Source organism: Equus caballus, chromosome 5 (assembly GCF_041296265.1).
Source record: "Equus caballus isolate H_3958 breed thoroughbred chromosome 5, TB-T2T, whole genome shotgun sequence".
Taxonomy (NCBI): domain Eukaryota; kingdom Metazoa; phylum Chordata; class Mammalia; order Perissodactyla; family Equidae; genus Equus; species Equus caballus.
Genome location: NC_091688.1, coordinates 96,885,890 through 96,912,242, shown reverse-complemented (window position 1 = coordinate 96,912,242; position 26,353 = coordinate 96,885,890). Strand labels below are relative to the sequence as shown.

Here is a 26,353-nt window from a genome sequence, read left to right as displayed (position 1 = left end):
CTTTGTCTCAAGAGCCAATCAAGTTTCTCTTTGTACTCAGTGTATAGAAGGGACTAAAGGAAGCTTAAGGACAATGACATTGTCTTCATATGAAGGAGGAATTTTTTCCTCATTGAAAATCAGAGGTAAAAATCTACTGAATTCTGTTCGTAAGTTTCAAAAACTACCACAAATAATCTTGCAAAAGCAGGGTTTGCAAGTACTGTACTTTCATTTTTCCCACTTTATAACCACCCAAGGGCACCCCCCCGACCCAGCTGTATATAAGTAAACCATAACATGAACTATGGTCTCTTCCTATTCAGAAAAGAAATATTAAATTAACAACTGCAATTCTAAACAAAGACAGTGATAGGTTTTTAATTGGTTTGTTAAGAATTTTAAGCAAAAGGATAATAGATGCTATGTTTTTAGGGTTTTTTTGTTTTTAAGTATCCATAAAAATTATTCTTTCAATTCTAAACTGTTTGATAATTGGTTACTTTTGAACTCAGTTATGTTGGGGCATAATCCTTGTTTTATTGTATAAAGAAGTTCTAATTCCACCTATTTATATTAATATTTTTCCACATGCTAAACACATGCACACACATGCAAATTTTCCATTTTTCACGTGAGGTTATAATTCAGGTAGTGAAATATTTCACTCTTCTGTAAGCTTAAGAACAATTCCTAAGCAGTGATACAACATTAAGCCACTATTTTAGTAAAATGAAGGCTGTCTCTGGACTCATATTCCTTTTTGATGGTTGACTCCACTACCATATGTGCAGCACAACAGTGACATCTTAAGGCCAAGTAACTAGAGCTCCTTTAGCCAGAGAAAGAACTTGAATTGGGATGTTTTCAAAGAAATTCCATTATATTATCAAGTAGTTTTCAATTTCCAACTGGTAGATCTTTCTAAGTGCTTCTTTATTTATGACTTCCTTTGCAGTCTTTGTGAACATTCTAATGTGCACTAGTAAACACTAACATTTTACATAGACATATTGTATATTAATGCATGCATTTCACTGCATAGTTTATTGACACTCCCCTTGTAAAGCTTTTATGGAAGAAACAACAGGCCACAGCAGTATAGCAAAAGAGGCTTAATCTTTATAAATTGGGGCCTTTTCTGTCTCTTTGCTAGCCTAGGTGGCTGTATACACATTCGGGTGGGAGGGGGCAGGAAACACCTCTTAACGTTTAAGGTTTTCTACTTGGGTGAACTCTAGCCAATTCAAAACAAATTGCTTACTTTAATAAAAAATTTTACCATTTTATAAAAAAATTAAATCACGACATGTTTAATTGAAATGGCTGTATTGTAATTAATATTTTGAGATAATTGTGATTTTGAGCTTAAATTATATATAAAAAAATTGTCATTTTTGTATGTGTTAAAAAACTACTGTATCACAATTAACAGTACTTTTTAGTTGAACTACATATTGATGTAAATAAAAACTGAATGAAGACATATTTACTACTTTATTAACATAGATTGTGAATGTACTTAATGGTTTTTTTGCAGTATGAGAACATAACGACCTTGAAAGCTGCTTCATTTTATGTGCAAAGAAGTCCTATGAATCTATATTTTAAATTTACTGAATCAGTGAAGTTAATTACTTTGTCAGTTACTTTGCAAATGCAGGCTGTATTCTCCAGTTTGATTTTCTGTATTGACACTAATCAGTAAAGGTGTACAGTGTGATTAGAATGCATTTTGAAGATGCTTTCTGTACAGATACAAGATACAGGGACTAAAATGATGCTGTGCAGTGTACAGCAGAGCCATTTTTCGGCTTTGGTGTACTCAACTTTTTCAGTATTTAAAAAAGTGTTTTGAATAACATAAAAGTCTCTTTATTGTATAAATAATAAAATGTCACCTTATTGTAAAGTGTCTTTTGTTTAATATCAAGCAGATTTCTTAGTTAGGGCATGTTTCTTTTAAACCAAAAACATAAACATTGTAATCAATACTTGAAAAATGTAATTTTTATTATGAACATGTAGTATTTATCTTTATTAACAATGATTTTTTTCCACAAGATGAGCACGTCTCAATCATCTAAAAGTTATCTATCTATCTACCTGTCTACCTATCTACTTATCTATCTATATAAATTAATATACATCCTACTGATTGGCTACTTAATAGAATCACATGATAAGTTTTATAATGACTGACCATCCTACTTTTGATATTTTTGGTGTAAATAATAATGTTTATATTTGATTTTTGTTAAATCAGGTTCATCTATAACAAATTCCTTTTTAAAAAATTACCACATGACTACAAGTTTAGTCTTATCAAGATTGCAAGCAAGTTTTAAAATTAAGGCCTTGGAAATTAAAAAATGCACAAGGTTGGATTAGAGCACACCAAGAGAGTAGATTAAGTATACAAATACTCGCTCTGTAAGTATTTAAACAAAGTACATTTCAAGATTTCTATGCAGTATATGTTATTTTTTTGGTTGCTGATATCTATAAAATTAATAAAATTTCAGTACTTTTTTTTTAAAGAACAAAGATATTTTTAAAATGCTCAGAGTCTAACTGAGGGAAAAATATGCAGAGCCAATCTCTTTAAATTCCCTGAATCTAGAAGTACTAGATCATTGTATGGAAACTTAACATTAAGACATCATAAAAAAAAACTTGACAAGTTTTAAATTAAAAGTTGTGAGAGCAATTATAATAACACTTTTACTATTCTTTCCACCAATAACTATATCTTGGGTAGCATTTCTGTGACAGGAGAAACTCTGAAAAAATTAGTTTATAAAACATGGGGGAAAGGCTAGAAAAGAAACATTTCAACTACATTAAAACAAAAACAAGACGGTCAACGTTAATATTTAAAACTTACACTGAGACCAACCACATCACAAAAGGCCTAACCATGAGTAATGAAAAGTCGTATTTTGTTAAATGCCAAAGAACAGTACTGAATAAAATTCAATTCAATGTCATACTTAATAAAAAGGTAGAAATTGGATGGTCATATTCAAGTCAACTGGTCATATTATATGTAACACAAACAGAAACGGGAAAAACTCACTTCTACAAAAACGCTTTGTCATTATAAAAACACTAAACTATATTAAATAAAAATTCACCTTTGAAGAAACTATGTTATTAAGGAATTAAAGTGAGTAGGATAAATCTGCAAAACATTCAGAACAAATGTATGAGCACTATACGTAGTTATCGCCTTTATAAACGTACACAATACCTTAGAAAAATGTCAGCTGTCAATGTAAGAATTCTAAGAATTAACATGACAAAGATTATAAGACAACTCCAATTTAAGTAGGAATTCGGTCTCTCAAATATTCCAGAATAGCAGCTGTTCCTTTCATTAATATGGCTGCTCGAGGAACGCGGAATGGATTTCCATCTAGTAATAATGTCCTGAACAAAAGAGAGAAATTAAGAATTTTAACATTTTCCATTAGGAGGAGTTTGTTCTAATTTCATCTGCAATTTTATAAATAAAATTTGGGTATTTTTTTCTGTTTCTCCCTTTCAAATCTAAGCATTTAAATAGTTGGAATTATAACTATAATAACCAAAACAACATTAATTGAATACTTAAGTTACGTGAAACATACTATGCTAAGTAATTTACATTCACTGACTTTTAATTATCTTAACAACCCTATGATGTAAGCACCATTAATATTCCTATTTTCTAGATAAGAAGATACAAGTTCAGGGAGGTCAGAAAGACTTGTCTAAGATCACACAGCTATTGAAGAGAGGATCTGTGATCTGAACACCATTGTACCCATCCTCTTCTCAGTCTTATAATGACCATATACTAAATGGCTCAATTATATTTACACAAGTATTAGAATGAGCATACTGACAAGCATTAGTACCAAGAACTGTAACATAACCCCTCTGCCCTGGGGAAACAACATATGTTGCCCTCTCCCTCCCTTGACCAGATACACATATAAAATCTATTTACATGTTCTGAAATGAGGTTCAATTTAAAATTTAAGGGCTTGTTGATTTGTTTCTTTAATTAACGAAATATCTGAAATTATAGGATAAAGACATTTTTATATTAATTTTCAATAACAAGTGTTTGTATAAACGCAAGTCAAAGGATTTACACCATATTATATAGTAGATCTAAACTCTATCTTCAAATATTTCTATGTGCCTTGGGAACTCTTAAAAACTGCTTTTCTTAATTTATAGAAAAAGGAGTTAATTACAGTTGATCCTCATTATTCAAAGAGTTCATATTTGCTAATTTGCTGACTCACTAAAACTTATTTGTAACCTCAAAATCAATGCACGTGGCACTTTCAAGGTCATCTGTGGACATGCACAAAGCAGCAAAAAATCTGAGTCACTCGACAGGCTCATTCCCAGCTGAGGTCGCACAAGGTGAGGCTCTGCCTTCTTGTTTCAGCTTTCATACTGTAAACAAGTGTTTTGTGGTCTATCTAGTGCAACACTTTTTGCATTTTTGTACTTTTTGTTGGTGATTTCACTGTTTACAATGGCCGACAAGTGTAGTACTGAAGTGCTGGCTAGTTTTCCTAAACACAAGGCAGTCATGTGCCTTACAGAGAAAACACATTAGATAAACTTCATCCAGGCTTGTTTGGCCAGAGTTCAGTGTTAATGAATCAACAATATTAAATAAGGTGTCTTAATACAGAAACACACATAAAACAAGGTTATGTATTGACTGGTTGATGAAAATGCTGTGACGAGAGGCTCACGAGAACCTGACTCTGTATAGTCCTCCCCAGGAGTGTGGTGCTCACAGAGACTTCACAGGATACCACCTCTGCAAGTCACGAGAATCACCTGTGCTGGCCTCCTAGCATTCTCTAACAGGAGGTCCTGAGGTGCCAGTGCTGCCCTGGTAAAGTTAAATATGCCAAACTGTCACATGCAGTTTCCAAGAATTCAATTACTTCTCACACATTCTGCTTGACTATTTGGCTTTCAGTTGACATCTCAAACTCCCTTTACATTCACTTAACAAGTATTTATTGGCTGCTTACTCTGTTCCAGGCACCAGAACAACTCTTTTCTAAAGGAGGGCAAAGAAATGGTATAAAATGAGTCCAAACAAAGCATGATGGGAAGTCAGAGGGAGTAACTCTGCCTAGAGAATAAGGAAGGTTTTCAAAGGTGATATTTAGGTTGCTTACTGATAAAAGCAGGTAAAGGCATTTGAAGCTGAGGGAACAGCAAACACAAAGAGTAAGAAAGACCATGCTGAGCTTGCAATAAATGGTGGCAGTCTGCAATCAGATTTTGAAAACTTCCATACGCTCAGCTAAGGAGTTTATATTTCCCTGACATTGTTATGCAGTAAAGTTCCAGGTTATACACATACACAGTGATGAGAAAAGTTTCACTAGAAACAGTTACTATATTTACACATATATTATACATATAAACAAAGCTAAAAGAATGTATTTGGCAAAATTTGAAAAACAGAATTGGGATTCTGGGCTTTGTTACCTGTTATTTTAACAGGACATTAAATTTTTTACTTTGGCTTTCCTGCAAGAGCACCTCAACAGGACAAAAAGGAAAAGAACCCTTCAAAAAATCAATCGAATAAATGGAAAAACATAGTGGAATGGTGTAGTTACCTTAAGTTCACACAATTACCAAGCTCTGGTGGAATTTGTAGGAGGTCATTGTTTTGAAGGTCCAGCGTGATCAGATTTTCCATTGTCTTCATTTTCTGAGGGTCCACAGATCCTACCTGATTGTTACTAATCAAAATTGTTTCAAGTGTGGGGATGCGATACAGAACTTCAGGTAGTATTTTGAACCTATTAAAATATGAACAGAACACCCAAATATATTGGCATCGGAGGCAAAATCATTCCTTCAAATAGATCTTACATTTGATATCATGAGGTAGTTTTCTTTAGTGTAAGTTATTTTATATTTGATATAAGCCCTGTATTTTCCAGAAAATGGACTAATTTTGGAAACCTTGAAATACATGTTAAGTGGGCAGACTTGTAACAGTTTCTATTTGTTGAATAAAATCAAAAGTTTGGCGTAAATTCTCCCGTGATTTTCTCTTCACATTCAGGAGACCAGGAAGTCCTCCTGAGATTCCCTGTATAATGTCTCCATGTGGGTGTTCTTCCTTAGTTCACTTTCACTTCTTATGAAATAGAATCACTGCCAATATTTATGAAAAAATTAGAGATTTTTATTTTGCTTTGACTGAAGCTTCCAAAGTGAGTGCAGTTTTGGTTCTTGGAAAGATGAAAACCAGCGTAGGTTGCTGGCTTCCCCATCCAAAGCAACCCGGAAGATGCCCTGAGAGAGATGGGAAGGCAGAGGGCTCTTAGAGCAATACTCAGCAGTGCACACAGAACCCTTGAGGATCTCCCGGGGGAAAGAGGCTGCACGGTTTCAGTGTGAGGCAAACCGCAGCCTGGACTAAAAAAGACAAGGATGGCCTGGGGAGAGCTTCTAACTGTGGCCTTTCCACTCCCCCACACTGCTCTTCCTTTGCTCCTTTGATGTAAGAAAACAAAAGTGGCGTGAATGGTGACTCAAGGCAGCTCTGAAGTTCCAGAGGAACTGGAGAGTCAACAACCAGGACTACAGCTGGACCAAACTGCCCCTAGGGAGTCCCACTCCACAAACAAGGTAATTAAAAAAGATGTGCCTCACCTGCTAACACAGACGCTAAGGTCAACTTTTGCCACCTCCCCAAAGACAGTACTTGACAATGAAATTGATAGCGCCATAGACAACTCAATAGAGAACTGATAGTTTAATTCCCAAATAAAAATGAGGAGAGATCAGAGAAGTGTATATATTTTTAAATAATGACAACATAACCTACACATGAGAAAGTACAAATAATGGAGCAGATGGAACAAAAATTTAAATAGGCAGTATTTTAACATCACTGTGCCTTAGTTTCCTCATCTGCAAATGAGAAATAATAATAGTACTAAACTTTGACACTTGTTACAAACATTGAATGAATATATCTGAAGACGTTAGGATAGTATCTGGAATACAGTAAATGTTAGCCATTAATATTTATATTAAATTGTTACCAGAATTAACTTTTCATCATAGGAAACGTACTAAGAGATAGTTGTTAAGAGCCCAGTTTCTGGACTCAAATCCCAGCTCTCTAATTTACTGTCTGTGTGAACCTTAGATGAGTTACTTAACTCCTAATCCTTCATTTTTAAATGGACTTAATAACAGAACTATCATGTAGGGCTTTTGTGAGGATGAAATGAGATAATACACGTAAGTACTTAGTCCAGCGTCAGCAGATAATAAGCTCTTGTTAAATATTAGCTATTCTTAATTATTAGCAGTATCTTTATAGTGTTTGCAGAATAAAATCTAAATTTCATTTGGCATAAAAGCTCTTAAAGGGCTGGCTGCCGCCTACATGCCCCCCTTCACTGGACTGCTGCTCCTCTCCCTCCTCACTTTAGAGTCTGAGCCCTGATCAACTTCCTGAGTGTCCCGAACATGCCGCGTTCTCACCCCTTTGTGCCTCCGTGCCTGCTGGCAGCTCCCCTGGGATGCCTTAGCCCTGTGGGTCTGGCAAACGTCTGTCTGTTTCTCCAGTCTCAGTTTCAATGCTACCTCCCCTCCTTTCAGGTGATTGCAGGGAACATCTCTGTCTACGCACTGTGCTTCCACTACAGCAATTATAATTATCTATTAGCACATTTGTCTGCCTACTAGGCTACAAGTTTCTTAAAATGGTCAAAAAGAACAAAAGTCTACTAGATATCAATTGTGAAAATTCTAAGAAAGCAACATCATTTTCAATTCTAAGTAGAACTAAGTCAAAATAACCTGGATATTTAAATAAAATAAAAACACAGGGCTTGTGTTCATTTGGATCCTTCAGTTGTATTCTCTAGTAAGACCTTCAGATTTTCCACAGAATAACCGTTAGTCGCACGCTAGTCTGTTCTCTCTTACCTATTAAAGGAAAGATTGATTGTTTGTAGTCTTATCAACGATTCCATTTCTTCAGGCAAAGAATTTAAAAAATTGTTCCTAAATTGGGAAGAAAAAGATGATTTACAAAGCTTGAAAATTTGGACAAGTTTAACAAAGTGCTGATCAGACAAATGACGTAGCTCAGGTTGTTCAGTCCTTGATCTGATCTCATTAAAGCTGAGTCTTGAGGATTCTAAATCAGGCAGCCGCCTCAAGTATTTGATCAGTGTGCCAAATCTTAATAGCAAAACGTAACCAACTGATACTGCAATTAACTCTTTAATAATAGATTTAACAGGATAAACAGTGTAAACCAGTCCCTTATCTCCTTCAAACTGAGCTCAGAAATACTTCCCGAAGTTCAGGGCCCTTTAGATCATGCCTGTAAATACCATATCATTTGATACCACAAATATTTGATTTGTGTTAATACATATATCTCACATACAGATATGAAATTCTACTCTAAGAAGAATTGAAAAATTATACGGAAAAAAGGAAAGAGGAAAGTAAAGAGATTCTAGCCATATTTAAAAATTTGGAGCTTTCTACTACATAGGTGTTAAGCAAATCCATTTCTACTCTACGTTTAGAATAAGAAATTTCAATTTGCACAATGCGTATATTTTTTAGCTCTTACAATGAGACATGGAAGTAAACATAATCTCATTTACTCTTGGAAGAATCTGGGGAAAATGTTAGAAGAAAGGTTAACGGAAGGTAGAAGGATTCAAGAGGCTGTGTAACTACTAATAATATAAAATATTTGTGAGAAAATTATACCCAATTAGAGGTCACCCATTACAACTGAATAATTTTCTCTAAACTATTTTTTTGAGTTCAGAAGTCAAGCCTAATACGTAAGAATCATACTTTCTACAGCTCAACCTATGTTCTTTATTTCTTTTCTCTGTAGTTTTCTCCAGTTATTGTCTTTATTAGGTTGTGGTGAATAACCCAAGGACGGTTTCTATCCTTTTCTTAGAGTCTCATACCTACCGATATGAGACATAAAAAGCATATTTTAGTCACTTAATTAGAAACTTCCAGGTATGGTTATAGACAGAGGCATATATATACATACACCCACTGAAGAATGGGATGAAAAGAAAGCCAGCAGCAATGGGGACATGAAGTCATTCTGTCTGCTCCATTAATACTGAACTAAAATGTGGTTTTACACTGTTTTGCCAGTAATTGCCATCAAAAAATAAAAGCAATCCCACATTTAGTAGGAGCAGAGTATTACAGATTTACTTTAATCCCATAAGTAAAAAATTTTTGTCTCTATAGGAAGGATAAATCCTCAGTTCTAACTTAGCTTATTGTTATTTAACCACTGTTTGAGCAGAGCAAGAGGAGCTATACTCTAAATAAACTAAAACCACACCTAGTAACAATATACGAGCAGTAGGAAGCCCAGATGATAGAGACATAATTTACAAATAAAGTTTTAAAGCCCAAGCAAATAAATGACTATCTAACGCTGAGACATACATTACATATTACCCTCAAAGAACTGTGACAGTTCTGATCCTGTCACTTCAACTTTGACATATTTAAACTTCCTATTACCTTTTGCAGATTCTTAAACAGTTTTTTCTCTTTTTGGCTCCACTTACAGTGTTCTTTTTCTTTATTTCTGGGCTTGCATGTTTAATATAATATTTTGAAACCAAATAGGTTCTTTTTAAGAGAAGCCATGCAAGCTGCTGTACCAACATAGGGTTTTGATCATTTTATGCTATTTACTTTTAGGAAAGAAACAATGTGAAGTACACACTTTCTATGTGTTATTTGTAATTTTGCTTAAGCATGAATCTAAAGGATGTGTTAATATTTTCTAATATTTTAAATAATTTTATCTTATCACTTAACTTATAAATTGTTTACAAATGATAGATATCTGATTAAAATATTTCCTAAATGCTTCATTTTAGATTTTTTTCTAAGATATTATTAACAAACTAAAGACCAATTTCCACATTTACCTGGGAAATATGAGGGAAAGGTCAAAAGTTAGGCAAATCTCAAAGACAAGTTATAATGAAAAAAGTCAAGCAATAGTATCAATAAATACCTGAGATCTAAAAAAGTCAATTTCTGAAGTGTACATAATTCCAAGGATACAAAGGAAAGTTTATTAAAACTGAGATTGACATCAGAAACCATTTCCTTCAGTTCTATAATCCTGAAACAAAAATAATTTTAAAATGTTAGCACTGGAATTCACTGTCAGAACTTCAAAACTACAAGCAGGCCACGGGGGGAAAAATCCTATATTATTTCTGCTAATTAAGATTCTCTGTAACTTTTACTTTTCTCACAAAAATTTCAATCAGTTTGGAAGTATAACTGATAAAAACAGATTTTTAAAAACAGCCTTAATATTATCTGTCCAAGATTTCTATTTGACCTTAAATGTATGTTGAAGTCTAATTTAGGAACCCATTTATTTTATATTTAAATCAATTATGGACAAAGAAGAAAAACCAAATCTAGGCAATTATTATACTATACTCTGTAACACAGCAGTTTCCTTTTTAGACTGCATAGTTTAATACCATCTGTATCTGGGTATTCAAAGTGCTTTTTTCGATATGATATGTTAACATTTTAAAAGTATAGTACAGCATTTGTTATCTAAATTATCATTATATTTAATCATGATTGCAAGAAAACATTAAGTTAATTCCTAGGTTTGGAAGTGTCACTACTAAGCAACTTAAGTTAAACCTTAAAGAGGAAGAATTAAATGTCCTAAGAAGCTTAATCAAGCTTAAAGTACATTAATTTAATTATAAAAACAAGAAATATATAGGATTTGCCAAGAAATGAAAGTTAAACTAGAACTGTACATCATTCTTGCCTATCACATTAGCAAAGAAAAAACCCAAAGAATATCAAATGCTGTGCTAAAGAGGACACAGGAAAGATACAATGAGTTTGGAGATGTAACTGATAAAACTTTTTTGGAAAGTTTTTGGATATAAATAAGAGCCATACTCTTTGATCTAGTAATTCTTCTGGAAATCTGGCCTAAAAAGAAAAATGTTTCATTTGTTGCCATAATCAATCTTAGGGTATACAGACAAATGAGATTTTAAAAGTACTGTTTACAACATAGAGAAATACTTATGACAAATAAACCAATCAAGATACAAATTGTATGTATAATTCTAAATGGGGAATAGCTTCAAATAAAATGTGCCACGAATAGAATAAATCAGTAATGGGATTATAAATGATTTATCCCTTCATTTAGTCCAAAATTTTATGAATAAGTATTATTTTTACAATCCGAAAATAATATGGTGAAAAGTGACTTGTGAAATAAAAATTTAAGAAAGAGGGAAAGTGGTTTAGAAACTCTCTAGAGCAAGGTATGTCTTTACTATCTTTCCTCTTTGGCCTTCTAAATTGCTAAAAGTATGCTGGAATAACTGTGGTAACAGAATAACATTGTTTTGCGTAAGAATAGCTAGATAAAATGAGACAGTAAGTAAAAAGGTAATGTCTTTTTAACCCTTCCATCTTCATTCCCAACTAGCTTGTTTGATCCAGGATCCCCACGGCAAACTTATCCCATCTGACAGCAAATCTAAATGCTCAAGTAGTCTATCAAATGCCCTCTGAGCCCTTTAAGCAGAGAAAATGAGAGGACGGACTGGATCTCCTTTTGCAATGGAACCTCTGAAAGTTACCATCTTTCAAGATCCACATTCCCCAAACCATGGTCTGTAAAACAGAAAACAAATTATAGTTTTCTGATTTTTTAAAAATTTTAAACATCTAAAAATATTTTTTGGCAGTTAGATGAAACCCATTCTATTTTCCCAATATATCATCTTTTTTTAGAAGACTTAAGTGCTTATCAAGGGCTAGGCACTGGCTAAATGCTTTATGTGGATTATGTAATGTAATTTAATACTTATAAATGGGCACTGTTACTCTCTCTACTTCAGAAGTAAGGAAACTAAGAGCAGTCAGTTAACTTGTCCAAGGACATACAGTTCATAGATCTGGGATATAGATACAAACAATCGATTCTATGGCCCAGGTTCTTTATCATTACCCTATCCCGTCTCCCTCACTGTTGTTTTCATTGCAAGGTTATCTTTCAACTGTTTTGGGGTATATAGTTTACTGCAAAAAAATAGTCATTTTTAAAAGTTCAATATTATACTAAACTAATTTTCTCTCATAACCTAAAGATTCTGTTACAATTAACATGAATAAAGATGTATTAAACAGTACAGAGTACAATGCAAACAACTTCTGATGTTTGGAAGTGAAGAATCCTTTTCTGGGAGGAAAATATTAACAGGGTTCAGTCAATTTTGCTTTTACTATCAGTGGAAAAATTCAGTGGCCTACCAATTCATTAACATAAAGCCCCAAATGAAAATTCCTATTAATCTACATGGACCTGGGTTTGCATGATCTCTTAAAACTTTTCCTCTAAATTTCATTATATAAGAAAAAGCAATTTAATACTTTTAATAATTCTAATACTTATTTTCCAAGTTTAAAATGTAAAAGAAAAAGTTTTAGAAAACCTATATACCTCTCAGAATGTTAATGTTACAAGTATCTCAGGGAATACTTAAGTAAATTTTGCTAAATCCCTCTAATGCAAGAAATTTTACATATACTTTTTTTTTTCTTGAGGAAGATTAGCCCTGAGCTAACATCTGCTGCCAATCCTCTTCTTCTTCTTCTTCATTTTTTTTTTTTTTTTTTTTGCTGAGGAAGACTGGGCCTGAGCTAACATCCATGCCATCTTCCTCTACTTTATATGTGGGATGCCTGCCACAGCATGGCTTGCCAAGTGTACATAGGGCCGCATCTGGGATCTGAAGAAGCAAACCAGGGCCACCAAATCAGAACGTGTGAACTTAACTGCTGCGCCACCAGGCCAGCCCCTAGATATACTTTCAAAATTAAAAAACTATGAAAAATAATTATTCTTTCAACTAAGATGCAAACACAAGTAAGAATGAGTCACAACTTAATAGAAATGGCATCATGAACAGTTCTTACCTTTTTGGAATTTCACATAGCTGATTCTTACTGAAGTTAACAGAAGTGACAATGTTGCTTTTTACTGCATCAAACACTTCATCAGGAATCAAAACTGCTTGTTTATCACTAAATGAAAAATGGTTTAAAAAATGTATCATTCTTAGCAATCCAGAAAGATACGATTATTACTTTTCATTTTTAAAGGCCTTTAAAGATTTTATAAGGAGGTTTTTCAGGCCAGTTGATTACGAAGTTCTATAAAGAACGCTACAAAAACCTGCGAACTCACAAAATGTTAACCAGTAGGAAGTCAAACACCATGACACACTGTGCCAATCCTTCTGAGACTCACATACTCTACATGAGTGAAAACAGACATATACCTTCAGAGTCTAAGATGTCTAGAAATCATACAGGAAATGCATGGTCATACAGTAAATGGATTCCTCTACTGCAGAGTAGAACTAAAATTTTTAAATTTTAATTTTAAGAACTACAATCTTAAAAATTTTGACCCTTTTCTTAAAAATCTCTAACGGGGTTTATCTGTCAACTTTCTTTGGGTATAGAGTTAACTGTAAGATAATGATCATTTTTAAAAGTTCAAAATAATACTAATCTAGTTTCCTCATAACCTAAACCAGTTTCTCTCTCCTTTAGCATGTGACCAGGTAGACAGGCCAGTGGACACAGACTAAACTATTCCTGGTTCTAACATTAATGAGCTTTCTAATTGACCTTTCTCGAACCTCAGTTCTGTGAAATTAGAATCTGAAGTTATTATTATTTATGCTAGATCTTTTGCAAATGTAAATATAAATAAATTTCCTTTTCATTAAAATTTTCAGTAAAATTTTGAATAAAATATAAATTTAATCTTAAAGGAAAGTATAGTAGAACTCCGACCTTTGCAGATTTAACAATCTGTTGATGTTTGTTGTTAGAATTAGTCATTATCCTTACATTCTTCTTTTACAATTTTTAATGCCTAACACGTCATCCACTTAAAAGAATTTTCAATGCAATGTCAAATGAATGACCGTATGAGAAAGAAAACAATACTAGATATAATGTGCATTATGGGAGAACTGTGTAAGAAAGGCATTGTAACACAGACAGGTAAAAAGAAAGCCTAGATTTCAGAGTTGTTAGGCCTTGTCTTCTGCTTTAGGTCCCATCTTCTGCTGTGCAGATGTAGCATTTTTATCTTTGCAATCAGAAATGCTCAAAGCTAATTAAGCTTTGAAGATTCATGCTATTTTTAAAAATTTAGTTGAAAGCATTTCTGCCTTGAGATTGGGAATTAATTTATATTTTAAATAGGATATTCCTTTCCAATGAAAGTCTCTGAGGAAAACAAATTACAATAAATTTAGAATCAAAACAACCTAAGATGTATGGCATTAAGTGCTATCTTTATTATGCTTTTGTGATATCTGTGTCTTTAAAAAGTGGGAATGATGGGGGCCCGTGTGGTGGCGCAGCGGTTAAGTGCACACATTCTGCTTTGGTGGCCCAGGGTTCGCCGGTTTGGATCCTGGGTGCGGACATGGCACCACTTGGCAAGCTATGCTGTGGCAGGCATACCACACACAAAGTAGAGGAAGATGGGCACGGATGTTAGCTCAGGGCCAGTCTTCCTCAGCAAAAAGAGGAGGATTGGCAGCAGTTAGCTCAGGGCTAATCTTCCTCAAAAAAAAAAAAACAAGTGGGAATGATTATCCAAAATAAAATTGTATCAATAGTACTTTATAGATCATTCGGAGGATTAAAAGCAACAGCACATGTAAAATATCTAGTACACTGCTCTGCACAGAAAGGGACTCCAAAAATGCTATCCACTCAGGGTGGAGGGAATGGAAGCCAGAGACAAAAGAAATTCTAAGCTAAGAAATTCTAAGGCAGGAATCAAGTCTGTCTCATTCAGTGTAGCATGACACCTAGTACAGAATTTGATACATAGTGGGCTCCAAAAATATCTACTGAACAAATAGGTACATCATGTGGAAGATAAGACATGCTAAGTTGCCATGCTATGCTATGAGAGAAGAAAGACACAAATCTGAGCACAGAAGAGAAATACTTTGTGTTACAGTGTCAAAGAAGGAAGCTGGATTAGGGTAGTGATTTCTACATACATCACAGAGTGGCAGGCAAGTGGTGAGACCAATGTGAATGAAACGCAACAAATCTGAAACACAGACTGTATCCTGACTGCTGAGGAGGTGGTTGCTCCTGACACATTAAGGAAAAGAGGCCAGACACTGATACTGGCTATGTAGATAATCAAATAAATCTAGTCACCTATCTCACTTGAGCCTGTATTCTTTTGTATTTTCATTACAACACCCAGACATGAGCCAATCACTGCAAGAGCTTGGACAGTCTTGATTACTTTTATCTTTGATGCCTTAGACAGTACGGGAAGAATACTTGACAACCACTTCCAATCTTTGCACAGGTATCTTCTTTCCCCAGTCAAATATGCTTCCATAATATATAAAACTTTTAGGCTTCTGTCTCAATTTATCTACTAACATTGTAATTGTTTCTGGCTTAATATATGTGCTACCAGAGTGCATTATTATGATGACATAATATTTGACTTGTATTCAGATAGAATAACGGGGTAGAACCTCTCAAGCTTTGCCTGTGAGGTATTCATTAACTAAATGATACTTATTTCTTATTTACTAATATAGACACCCCCAATAGAAAGTTCTCTCTGGATGCTGGTTACTGAATCAGAAAATTTCATTACTAACCAATACATTCACTCTTTTATTTTTATATTAATAAAATGTTCTTTATCATAAAAATTTTACTACATGTTAATAACCATCTATTTATCTCTGAAGCTTAATAAACACTAATCACCTAAGGAATGGGCATTTAAGTTCATTGCCCTTTTAATATGCTTTCATCTCATCATTGTTTTTGCAATTGCTATTATTCTAAGTCAAGTACTAATGCATTTGGATGAATTCTTCCTCATCAATTGTCCTTTTTCTGAAGGTTTCTGAAAGTTATTTCTGAAAGTTTCCCATATGTTTTGCAATGCTTAGAAAAACAAATTACATACCTATAGTCCAATATTTTCAACGTGACGATGCTGTGTACATTGACTCTGGATTCACTTGGTAGTGTCATGGCAGTCTCAGTAACAGAGTTATTTTGGCTAGGTTCATCATCTGACAAAAGAAAAGTTATATAAAACCAATATTTATACTACAAAATCATTTTCTAAAATTCTTGAAAATACATAAAAATAGTATATATGATTTCTAGATATTATTGGTGAGAATGTCTTTAGTCATATGCTTTCTTTCCAATAACTCAAATCTGGGTCTAGCATTTAATATTTACTTAATGGAAAACAGATAGTTACTAAAATGTGGCTTCAAAATATTTTTATAAATCCTACCATAAGGAAATTCAGGAGTAGGAAAGAACCTTCAAAGAGTAATTATAATGTCTCAGAAGAAACAACAACAAGCAATCCTTCCTGTTAAGAAAAATAATATCATCCATAAGAAGGAATTGGCTAACAAAGGAAAAGTATTATTTCTCACAAATGTCTACCAAATAGGCATATGCCTATCGTTTCAGTTTAGGACACAGTGAAGCTGATTATCCTCAGTCACTTAAAATCTGTCAATCTGCATAATCAAGTAAGCTTTTGGTACATTATTTATGTTAAGATTTTTTTTTCACAGCAAATGCATGACCATCTTCAATAGAGATTTCCTAAAATGCATGCATACTCACACATTCACACACAATCAACCCCCTCATTAATCTCCAGAGATTAACACTGCCATTTTATGGTATAAAAAACAAAACAAACAAAAATACACATTCAAAAGAAATGACTTTGTGATTTTTCGGCAAAAGAGACTTCAGCAATCTAGACAGAAGCAAAATAAGACTATTAATTTTCAGCAATGTGAAAAAATAAACAGTCCTAGTATTCATACATTAAGAGCAGAAGGCACATGAAAAGAACATAAAGAAACAGTAGTACCCCTGATCTTGCGTCAAATCAGTAGGCATTTAATGAACATTTGTTGAATACTACTAAGTAGTAGTATTTCTCTTGCTTTGAGTTCATCAGTTATTCATTAATCAATAATTATTAAACTATTATTTCCCATGCAAAAATCATATGAATATTTTATTTATAGAGGCAATAGAGAATAAATGACAGAAAATCAAACAGAGATAAAAGACATTAAGGGAAATAGTATCAAGTGAATACTTCGGTGTTTAGAAGTTCCCTAGAGGTTTGGCTACATCATCTTAAAGAATATGTAACATATATTGCCAAATTACATCAGCAGACAGACAATATTACACCGCAACAAAGTCCATTTATTTTTTAAATATACACATACTATACCGTGTTATATATTGAGATAGAGTGTTCTCAACACTTTTGAAAGAGCTACTGTTAATAATCAGCATTGAGAATACAGAGGGAGAATATTCTCTTGGGAGTAGACGTGTGTGACAGAGAGATTTACTTTTCATTATATATCTTTGTATATTCATTGATTGATTTTTTTTACCATGTGTATTTACTGACTTTTTAAAAACCTAAGATGGCAATATTCCCCAAACTGATCTACAGATTCAATGAGAATCCCAGCTGACTTCTTTGCAGAAATTAACAAGCTGATTCTAAAACTCATATGGGATTGCAAGAAACCCAGCATAGTCAAAACAAGTTTGAGAAAGAAGAATAAAGTAGGAGGACTTATACCTGCTGATTTCCAACATACTACAAAGCAGTAGCAATTAAGATAGTATGGTACTGGCCCAGGACAGACATACAGATCAATGGAAAAAAACTGAAAGTCTAGAATGAACCCTACATTTATGGTCAACTGATTTTCAACAAAGGATGCCAAGACCATTCAACAAGGAAAAACAGTCTTTTCAACAGCTGGTGCAGGGAAACTGGATAGCCACATGCAAAAGAATTACATTGGACCCTTATGCTATACCTTATACAAAAATTAACTCAAAATGGATCAAAAATTTAAATGTAAGAGCAAAAGTATAAAACTCTTAGAAGAAAACAGAGGCAAATCTTCATAAAATAGGATTTTGCAAAGGATTTTTAGATATGAAACCAAAAACATAGGCAAAAAAAGAAAAACTAGATAATTGACTTCATCAAAATTTAAAAAAAATTTCATGTTCAAAAGACACCAATAAGAAAATGAAAAGACAATTCACAGGGGGCTAGGAAATATTTGCAAATCATATATCTGCCAAGAGATTTATTCTAGAATACATAAAGAACTATTCCAACTCAATAATAAAAAGATAAATAACCCAATTAAAAATTGGGCAAAGGATCTGAATAGACATTTCTCCAAAGATGTACAAATGTCCAATAAGCACATGATAAGATGCTCAATATCATTAGTCATCAGGGAAATGCAAATCAAATCTACAGTGAGACACCACTTCATACCCACCAGGATGTCTAGAATGAGAAAGTCAGAAAACAACCAGTGTTGGTGAGGATGTAGAAGAAGCGGAACTTTCAAACAACGCTGATGAGAATGGAAATTGGTGCAGCTGCTTTGTAAAAGTCTGGCACTTCCTCAAATGGCTAAACATAAAGTTACCATATGACCCAGCAATTCAACTCCTAGATATATATGCAAGAGAAATGACAACATATGTTCACACTCAAACTTGTAAATAAACGTTTGTCACAGCATTATCCATAATAGCCAAAAAGTATGAAAATTCTTTTTGAGATGATGAAATGTTCTAAAACTGACTATGATGATGGTTACATATATTTGTTAATACAGCAAAAATCATTTAATTGTACACTTTACATGGATAAATTCTATGGTATGTGAATTATCTCACAATAAAGCTGTTTTTTTTATTAGCAGAAAAAAAAAGACTATTTCCCAGCTTTTCTTATACGTGTGGCCATATGACTAAGTTCTGACCAATGGCATATTAGAAGTGATGTATGATACAACAGCTTAGTATATATCCTAATATATTTAATCATTTTTGCACTTTAAAATGCCATAAAACACACCCTAACAAATTTAAAAGAATAGAAATCTTACAACGTCTGCTCTCAGACCACAATGGAATTAAACCAGAGATCAATAACAGAAAAATAACCAGAAAACCCCAAAATATGTGGAGATTAAACAAGACATTTCTAAATACACATGGCTCAAAGAAGAAAACTAAAGAGAAATTTTAAAATATTTTGAACCACATGAAAATGAAAACAACTTATCTAAATTTGTTGGATGCAGAGAAAGCAGTATTTAGAGGGAAATTTATAGCATTGAATGCATATACCAGGAAAGAAGAAAGATTTAAAATCAATAATCTAAGCTTCTATCTTAGGAAGTTAGACAAAGAAGAGCAAATTAAATCAAAGTAAGAAGAAAAGAAATAATATGAATTAGAGCAGAAATGGATGAAATTGAAAACAGGAAATCAATAAAGAAAATCAATAAAAACAAAAGTTAGTTATTTGAAAAGATCAACAAAATTGATATGCCTTTAAGCCAGGCCAACTAAGAAAAAAGCAGCACAAATTACTAATACCAGAAATGAAAGATGGGGTACCACTATAGATCCCATGGATATGAAAAGGATAATAAAGGAGTAATAACTCTATATCCACAAATTTGATAACCTAGATGAAATGGACCACTTCCTTGAAAGGCACAATCTGCCAAAACTCACACAAGAAGAAACAGACAACCTGAATGAACAGGCCTATATCTATGAAAGAAATTTAATCAATAATTAATAACCTTCCAAAACAGAAAGTACCAGGCCCAGATGGGTTCAGTGGTAAATTCTATCAAATGTTTAAGGTAGAAATTATATCAATTCTCTACAATCTCTTTCAGAGGATAAAAGCAGAGGGAATACTTCCTAATTCATTCTACATGCTAGCATTACTCTAATACCAAAACCAGACAAATACATTACGAAAAAAAGACAACTAGAAAGCAATGCTCTCATGAACATACATGCAAAAATCTTCAACAAAATAATAGCAAAGCAAATCTAAAAAAGTATAAAAAGAATTATACACCATGACCAAGTGAGATTTAACCTAGGTACGCAAGGCTAGTTCAACATTCAAAAACTCATTAATGTAATCCTTAATATCAACAGGCTAAAAAAGAAAAATTACATGGTCATATCAACAGATGCATAAAAATCATCTGAAAAATCCAACACCCATTCATGATAAAAACTCTCAGTAAACTAGGAATAGAGATGAACTTTCTCAACTTGATAAAGACCATCTACAAAAACCCTACAGTTAACATCATACTTAGTGGTGAGAAACTTGAAGTTTCCTCCTAAGAACAGGTACAAAGCAAGGATGTCCCCTCTCACCACTCCTTTTCAACATCTTACTGGATGCTGCTTACTGGTCCTTGCTAATGCATTAAGGGAAGAAAAGGAAGTAAAAGGTGTACAGTTTGGGAAGCAGGACATGAAACTGCCTTTGTTCACAGATAACATGATCATCTAGGGAAAAAATTTGAAAGAATTGACCAAAAAAACCCTCCTGAAACTAATAAGTGATCACAGTAAGGTTGCAGAATGCAAGGTGAATATATAAAAGTAAACTACTTTCCTCTCTATCAACAAAAAACAAGTAAAATTTGAAATTAAAAACACAATACTATTTACATCAGTATCTTCAAAAAAGAAATACTTAGGTATAAATCTAACAAAATAGGTACAAGAACTATATGAGGAAAACTGCAAAACTCTGATGAATGAAATCAAAGAAGAACCAAATAAATGGAGAGATATTCCATGTTCATGGAAAGGGAGACTCAGTATTGTCAAGATGTCAGTTCTTCCCTACTTGATCTATAGATTCAAGGCAATCCCAATCAAAATTTCAGAAAGTTATTTTATCAATATTGACAAACTGATTCTAAAGTTTATGTGGAGAGACAAAAAACCCATAATAGCCAATGATATATTGAAGGAGTAGAATAAAGTTGAAGGACTGATGCTATACAACTTCAAAACTTACCATAAAGCTGCAGTAATCAAGACAGTGTGATATTGGCAAAAGAACAGACAAATAAATCAATGGAACAGAATAGAGAGCCCATAAATAGACCTCCATAATTATAATCAATTGATCTTCGACAGGAGCAAAGGCAATACAATGGAGCAAAGATAGTCTTTTCCACAAATGGTGCTGAAACTACAGGACATCCACATGCAAAAATAACAGCTTTATATATAACTGCCAAAATTTGGAAGCAACCGAGATGTCCTTCAGTAGGTAAATAGAAAAATAAACTGTGGTACACCCAGACAATGGAATATTATTCAGTGCTAAAAAGAAATGAGCTATCAAACCATGAAAAGACATGGAAGAAGCTTAAACGCATATTACTAAGTGAAAAGTCAATCTGAAAAGGTTACAGACTGTATGATTCCAAATGTATGACATTCAGGAAAAGACAAATCTATGGAGACAATAAGATCAGTGATTGCCAGAGATGGGGGTTGGGGGATGAAAAGGCAGATCAGAGAAGATTTTTAGGGCAGTGAAAATATTTTATATACTTTGATATTTCAATGATGGATGCATGTCATCATACATTTGTCCAGACCCATAGAATGCACACCACCAAGAGTGAACCTTAAGGTAACAATGGACTTGAGGTGACTATATGTCAGTGTAGGTCTATCCTTGATAAAAAACAAGAAATGTGCCATTCTGGTGAGTGATGTTGATAACAAGGGAGGCTATGTCTGCGGGGGCAGAGGAAATATAGGAAATCTCTGTACTTTCCTTTCGTAAACCTAAAACTACTCTAAAAAAATAGCCTTACAAAAAATTTGCTTATTCTGACATGACTTCTAACTGATGCATATCAGAAGAGTCAAATTTTTCTGGAGGGGAAAGGATACCTAGAGAAGAAAGGAAACTCTTTGATGGGCAGGAAATAAGAGTCTTAGAAAATTATTTTAACAATTTATTTGAAAGGCAAGGCAGAAAATGGAAATTTCTTAAGTATACTGTTATCTTATTCACTTAACATATACTGACTGGTAATATGGTGCTAGACTAGGCTGTCCATAATCAATAAAGTTGTGAGCCAAGTTAACAGCTGCTGCATTTAGCCACTAAGTTTAGGAGTGGTTTGTTATGCAGTAATATACTGGTGCAACTAATTCTTTTCTTAATGCTTCAATGTGTGCTACAATGACATATATGAAATAAAAATTAAGATATACCACAATTTTAGTGAAGCATTAAATATTAAATTTATAGTATCATTTTCTCTTTTGGTGCCTGTTCATACCAAATTAACATATCTTTAAAAATGTCTTTTGTCTTTATTTTTGCCAGAACTTAGCAAAACTATGCATACAGTAGATATTCAAGTACCTGTTAATATATTTCCCAGTCAAGAGAAGCAATGTATTATAACAGTCAAGTTTTGTTTTATTCAAAGTTAAAGCATTAGATGCTTATTGAATTCTTTGTTATATTTTCTAATTGGTACACTATAACACAAATCAAAGCGATTAAGGATGGAACATTATTACTGTGAATTTAAGGATTTTTCATAACTTCAGCATACTTCTGGTGTGTATGGATTCAGAATTGGAGCCACACCAGCCAGGAACCATTTCCTCTAAATATTTACAACCAAAATACATGTAAATTTATGTACTATTAACACTTCACCACCTGTCATGTTATACTTTGAAATGTAAGAGAAAGTAGAAAAGTACCTTTAATCTTGCTTTGTAGATATTTTAAGACTTCTTGGGTTCCTTTCTGAAAAGGTGGAGAGAAAGACACACATTCACCAAGACATACTTTGCAGTTGTTGAGATCAACATGTATGTCTGAATTGCAAATTTAAAAACGAGAGCTGAATCCTAAATATGCTTACATTTATAATTTCTCTTCGAATGGTTCTCAAAGGATTTCCTTCTAGTGCCAGGAATTTCAAATGAAGTTTTCCCAATGAATAGGGCAGACTACAAAAGATTAAACCGGTTTCAGGAAAAACATCAAGAAAAGTATAATTCAACCAAATAGTTGACTAGAAAACTAACAACATATGACAAATTACATATCATATAACTGTGTGAAAGAAAACCCAAGTGATGTAGGCCTAAAATATTCCTCTTGAAGATAAATGCCGAACATGTAAAAGAAAAACCAGATTTATTTCAAAATTACCATATTGTGATTGTTAAAAAAGAATGTGAGCTTTAAAAAAATGCTAAATTGCATCCAGTGCTAAAATGTAAATGTTCAAAATACAATTATTATCATTTTTCTTTTTGGTGAGGAAGATTGGCCAGGTGCTAACATCTGTTGGCAATCTTCCTTTCTTTTTTTTTCCCCTCCCTAAAGCCCCAGTACATAGTTGTATACCCTAGTCATAAGTCCTTCTAGTTCTCCTATGTGGGATGCCACCACAGCATGGCTTGATGAGTGGTGTGTAGCTCTGCACCCAGGATGCAAACCAGCGAACCCTGGGCTGCCGAAGCCAAATGTTCAAACTTAACCACTATGCCACTGGGCCAGCCCTGTAGATATAAATTTGACAAGGTAGCCATCCTCACTGATACTAAATGTTTTGATTTTGTCCCTCAAGCAAGCAAATAAAATTCTTCCTAAATAAAAATGATAAAAAGAAAAAAAATAAAGTTCAATCACTCAATTCATATTTTCACTCAAAAAGAAAAGTCACTTTTATCTCTGGCACACTCATACACAGAAACATTCAATCTCAGAATTTATTAAGCATCTACAATACACTAGGCATTAGTGTAGGGACATCAAGATCCTTGCCCTTAAGGAGTTCTCAGCTGCACAAAGGAAAAAGACACACATACAGCTAACCAAAATATAAAATTGGTGAGCCTATAAAATAGTACAGCCACTTTGGAAAGCAGTCTTTTAAACATACACTTACCATACACCTAAGCTATCCCACTCCTATGTACTTACCCAGGAGAAATGAAAATAACGTCCACATAGAGACTTTTACATGAATGTTCACAACAGACCAAAATAGAAAACAATCCAAACATCCAATAACTAGCTAGTGAAGAGACGAATAGATTGTGGTATATCTGTATAACGGAATGACACTCAGCAATAAAAATGAATGACCTACTGATACACACAATCACATGAATGGATCACAAAAGCTCTATGCTCCATGAATGAAGACACAAAACTATGTACTGTGTAATTCCATTTACATGATATTCTAAAAAAGGCAAAACTAGAGTGATGGCACATCAGTGGCTGCTATAGGTTGGGGATATGAAAAGGGGACTGACTGCAATGGGTATGAGGAAACTTTAGAGAGACAAATGTTCTACATGACTGTAACAATGGTTACACAAACATACACAGTTGTCAGAAATCATCAAATTGTATGCTTAAATGGGTGAATTTTATTGTATATAAATTATACATCAACAAGTGAATATGATTTAATATATATATATGACAAGACAAATGTTAAACAAGTAATGTTGTGAGAGTAGAGATATGGAAATTAGCATGGGGACAGGTGGGGGACAGGAGTAGCAAAGCCTGGATTTGGGTCTAAAAAGACAAATGGGATTCCTTGCATCAGGCAGTGAGGCAGGAAAAGGCCATTCTATGACCAAGAAAGAAGATTAAGAAAAAGTCAGTACATTTATAGTTCAGTGTAGTCAGAGAGCAGGAGTGAAAGATGATAAAGAGAGAATGAATGAATTCTGTGAGATGGTCTTGAATGTTATGCTAAAAAGTCTGGACTTCATCTTGCAAGACAGTAGTTCCAACTGCTGGTTGGAAAACCAGAGGCACCAAAATCTCCTCGAAATTGTTTAAAACAAAAAAACAAAAAACAAAACAATTTTATGGTCCCATTTTTAGAGATTCTGATTCACTGGTGCCTCAGAATCTGTATTTTTTTCCTTAAATCTTCTCCAATGATTCTGATACATAGCCATACTTGGGAAGCAGTGCTATAACAATGGAGAACCATCAAAACTTTTTAGCAGAATGGCCTGATAATTTATTTGTATTTTATAAAAACTACTCTGGTAGCAGTGTGAGGAATCAATATTTTGTTTAGAAGAGATTCTGGAGGAGTACAAAATGAATAGAATTATCTAATATCTAGGAAGTATGGGGTTAGAGGAAAGAAACTAGTCTTTATTACGTGCCATTAGGTTCTAGGCCCTGTGAGATATACACACTTCATATCCAGAGCGCTGGAGAACGAGGTACATGTATATCAGAAATATTTGTACAAATTACTTATTCATTTAATATTATTTGTCATAGCTTTTGTTTTAAATATTTGCTTTCCATTGCTTTCATACAGTAGCCAAAATAAAACTGCCATGGGAAAAAATTTATCTGTCAATATTTATAAGAGGCAAGAAATTTATTTCATTCATCAGTTAAAAGATAAGCATTTAAGGGATAAACAGATCACTTACTAACTGTATCATAAACAGAAGTAAGTGAAAAGAGTGGTTATCATCCAAGCATTCAAATCTACAGTCAAGACATACCATATGCCATATGTACACTGTGAAAACAATTCTGATTTTTAAAAATATTTATTAAAATATACACATAGAAGAAAATCTGCTTGCCTAACTTTTCTCTTTCTGTGAATAGCAAACCATGTTTCTGACATCTAAACACAAAACCTCAGACATCTAACCAGTGTACAATCCTACAGAAGTCTGAGTCTTGTTTTTTTGTATCTGTAAAATAATTCTGTCTCTAAATATTATACTTATATAACTTTTTATCATTCTTTCCTCACTACCCTCCTCTTCCCCATCTCCAACACGAGCAATCAATTCCTAAATACTACTTATTCTGATTCATCACACCTCTCACATCCTTCCTCTTCTTTCCGTTTCCACTGTCACCACAGTTCAGGTCATTACTATACAAGAGAAATCTACAAAGCTGTCAATACGGTAAATTAGATATAGCAAATGCTCCTTAGTGATAAATATTATTAGATTAATCTAACAAAGTTTATTTAGATTCATCACCTACAAAGCCACTCCTATGTAATGTATACAACCCACTATCACCAATTTATTTTTTAATGAGATTAAGATCAAACTGGTTCTCTTCCTAATCTTTCAATAGCTCCCCACCTGTTAACTAATGAAAACTGACTCTTCACAGGCATTTCAAGGACCTCTTTCACATGGCCTCAACTTATTTTTCAAGCCCCGAATTCTCACAATCTCCCTACTTGCACCCTATTTACCAGTTCCACTTGATTCCTTGCTG

The 26,353-nt window shown here is 33.5% G+C and overlaps 1 protein-coding gene across 2 annotated transcripts in view; it reads right to left on the bottom strand.

The window, feature by feature from the left end:
- Positions 1 to 1,971: 1,971 nt before the first annotated feature.
- Positions 1,972 to 26,353, bottom strand: part of LRRC40 (leucine rich repeat containing 40) — a 49,669-nt gene continuing 25,287 nt past the window's right edge. For both annotated transcript variants that reach the window (XM_023641859.2, XM_070268849.1), the window contains 8 exons: positions 22,968 to 23,055; positions 22,804 to 22,849; positions 16,097 to 16,205; positions 13,033 to 13,140; positions 10,070 to 10,180; positions 7,969 to 8,046; positions 5,631 to 5,816; positions 1,972 to 3,411 (listed from right to left, as the gene is read on the bottom strand). In XM_023641859.2, coding sequence (XP_023497627.1) covers positions 3,306 to 3,411; positions 5,631 to 5,816; positions 7,969 to 8,046; positions 10,070 to 10,180; positions 13,033 to 13,140; positions 16,097 to 16,205; positions 22,804 to 22,849; positions 22,968 to 23,055 — 832 coding nt within the window. In that variant the 3' untranslated portion in view covers positions 1,972 to 3,305. The remainder of the gene's footprint in view (positions 3,412 to 5,630; positions 5,817 to 7,968; positions 8,047 to 10,069; positions 10,181 to 13,032; positions 13,141 to 16,096; positions 16,206 to 22,803; positions 22,850 to 22,967; positions 23,056 to 26,353) is intronic.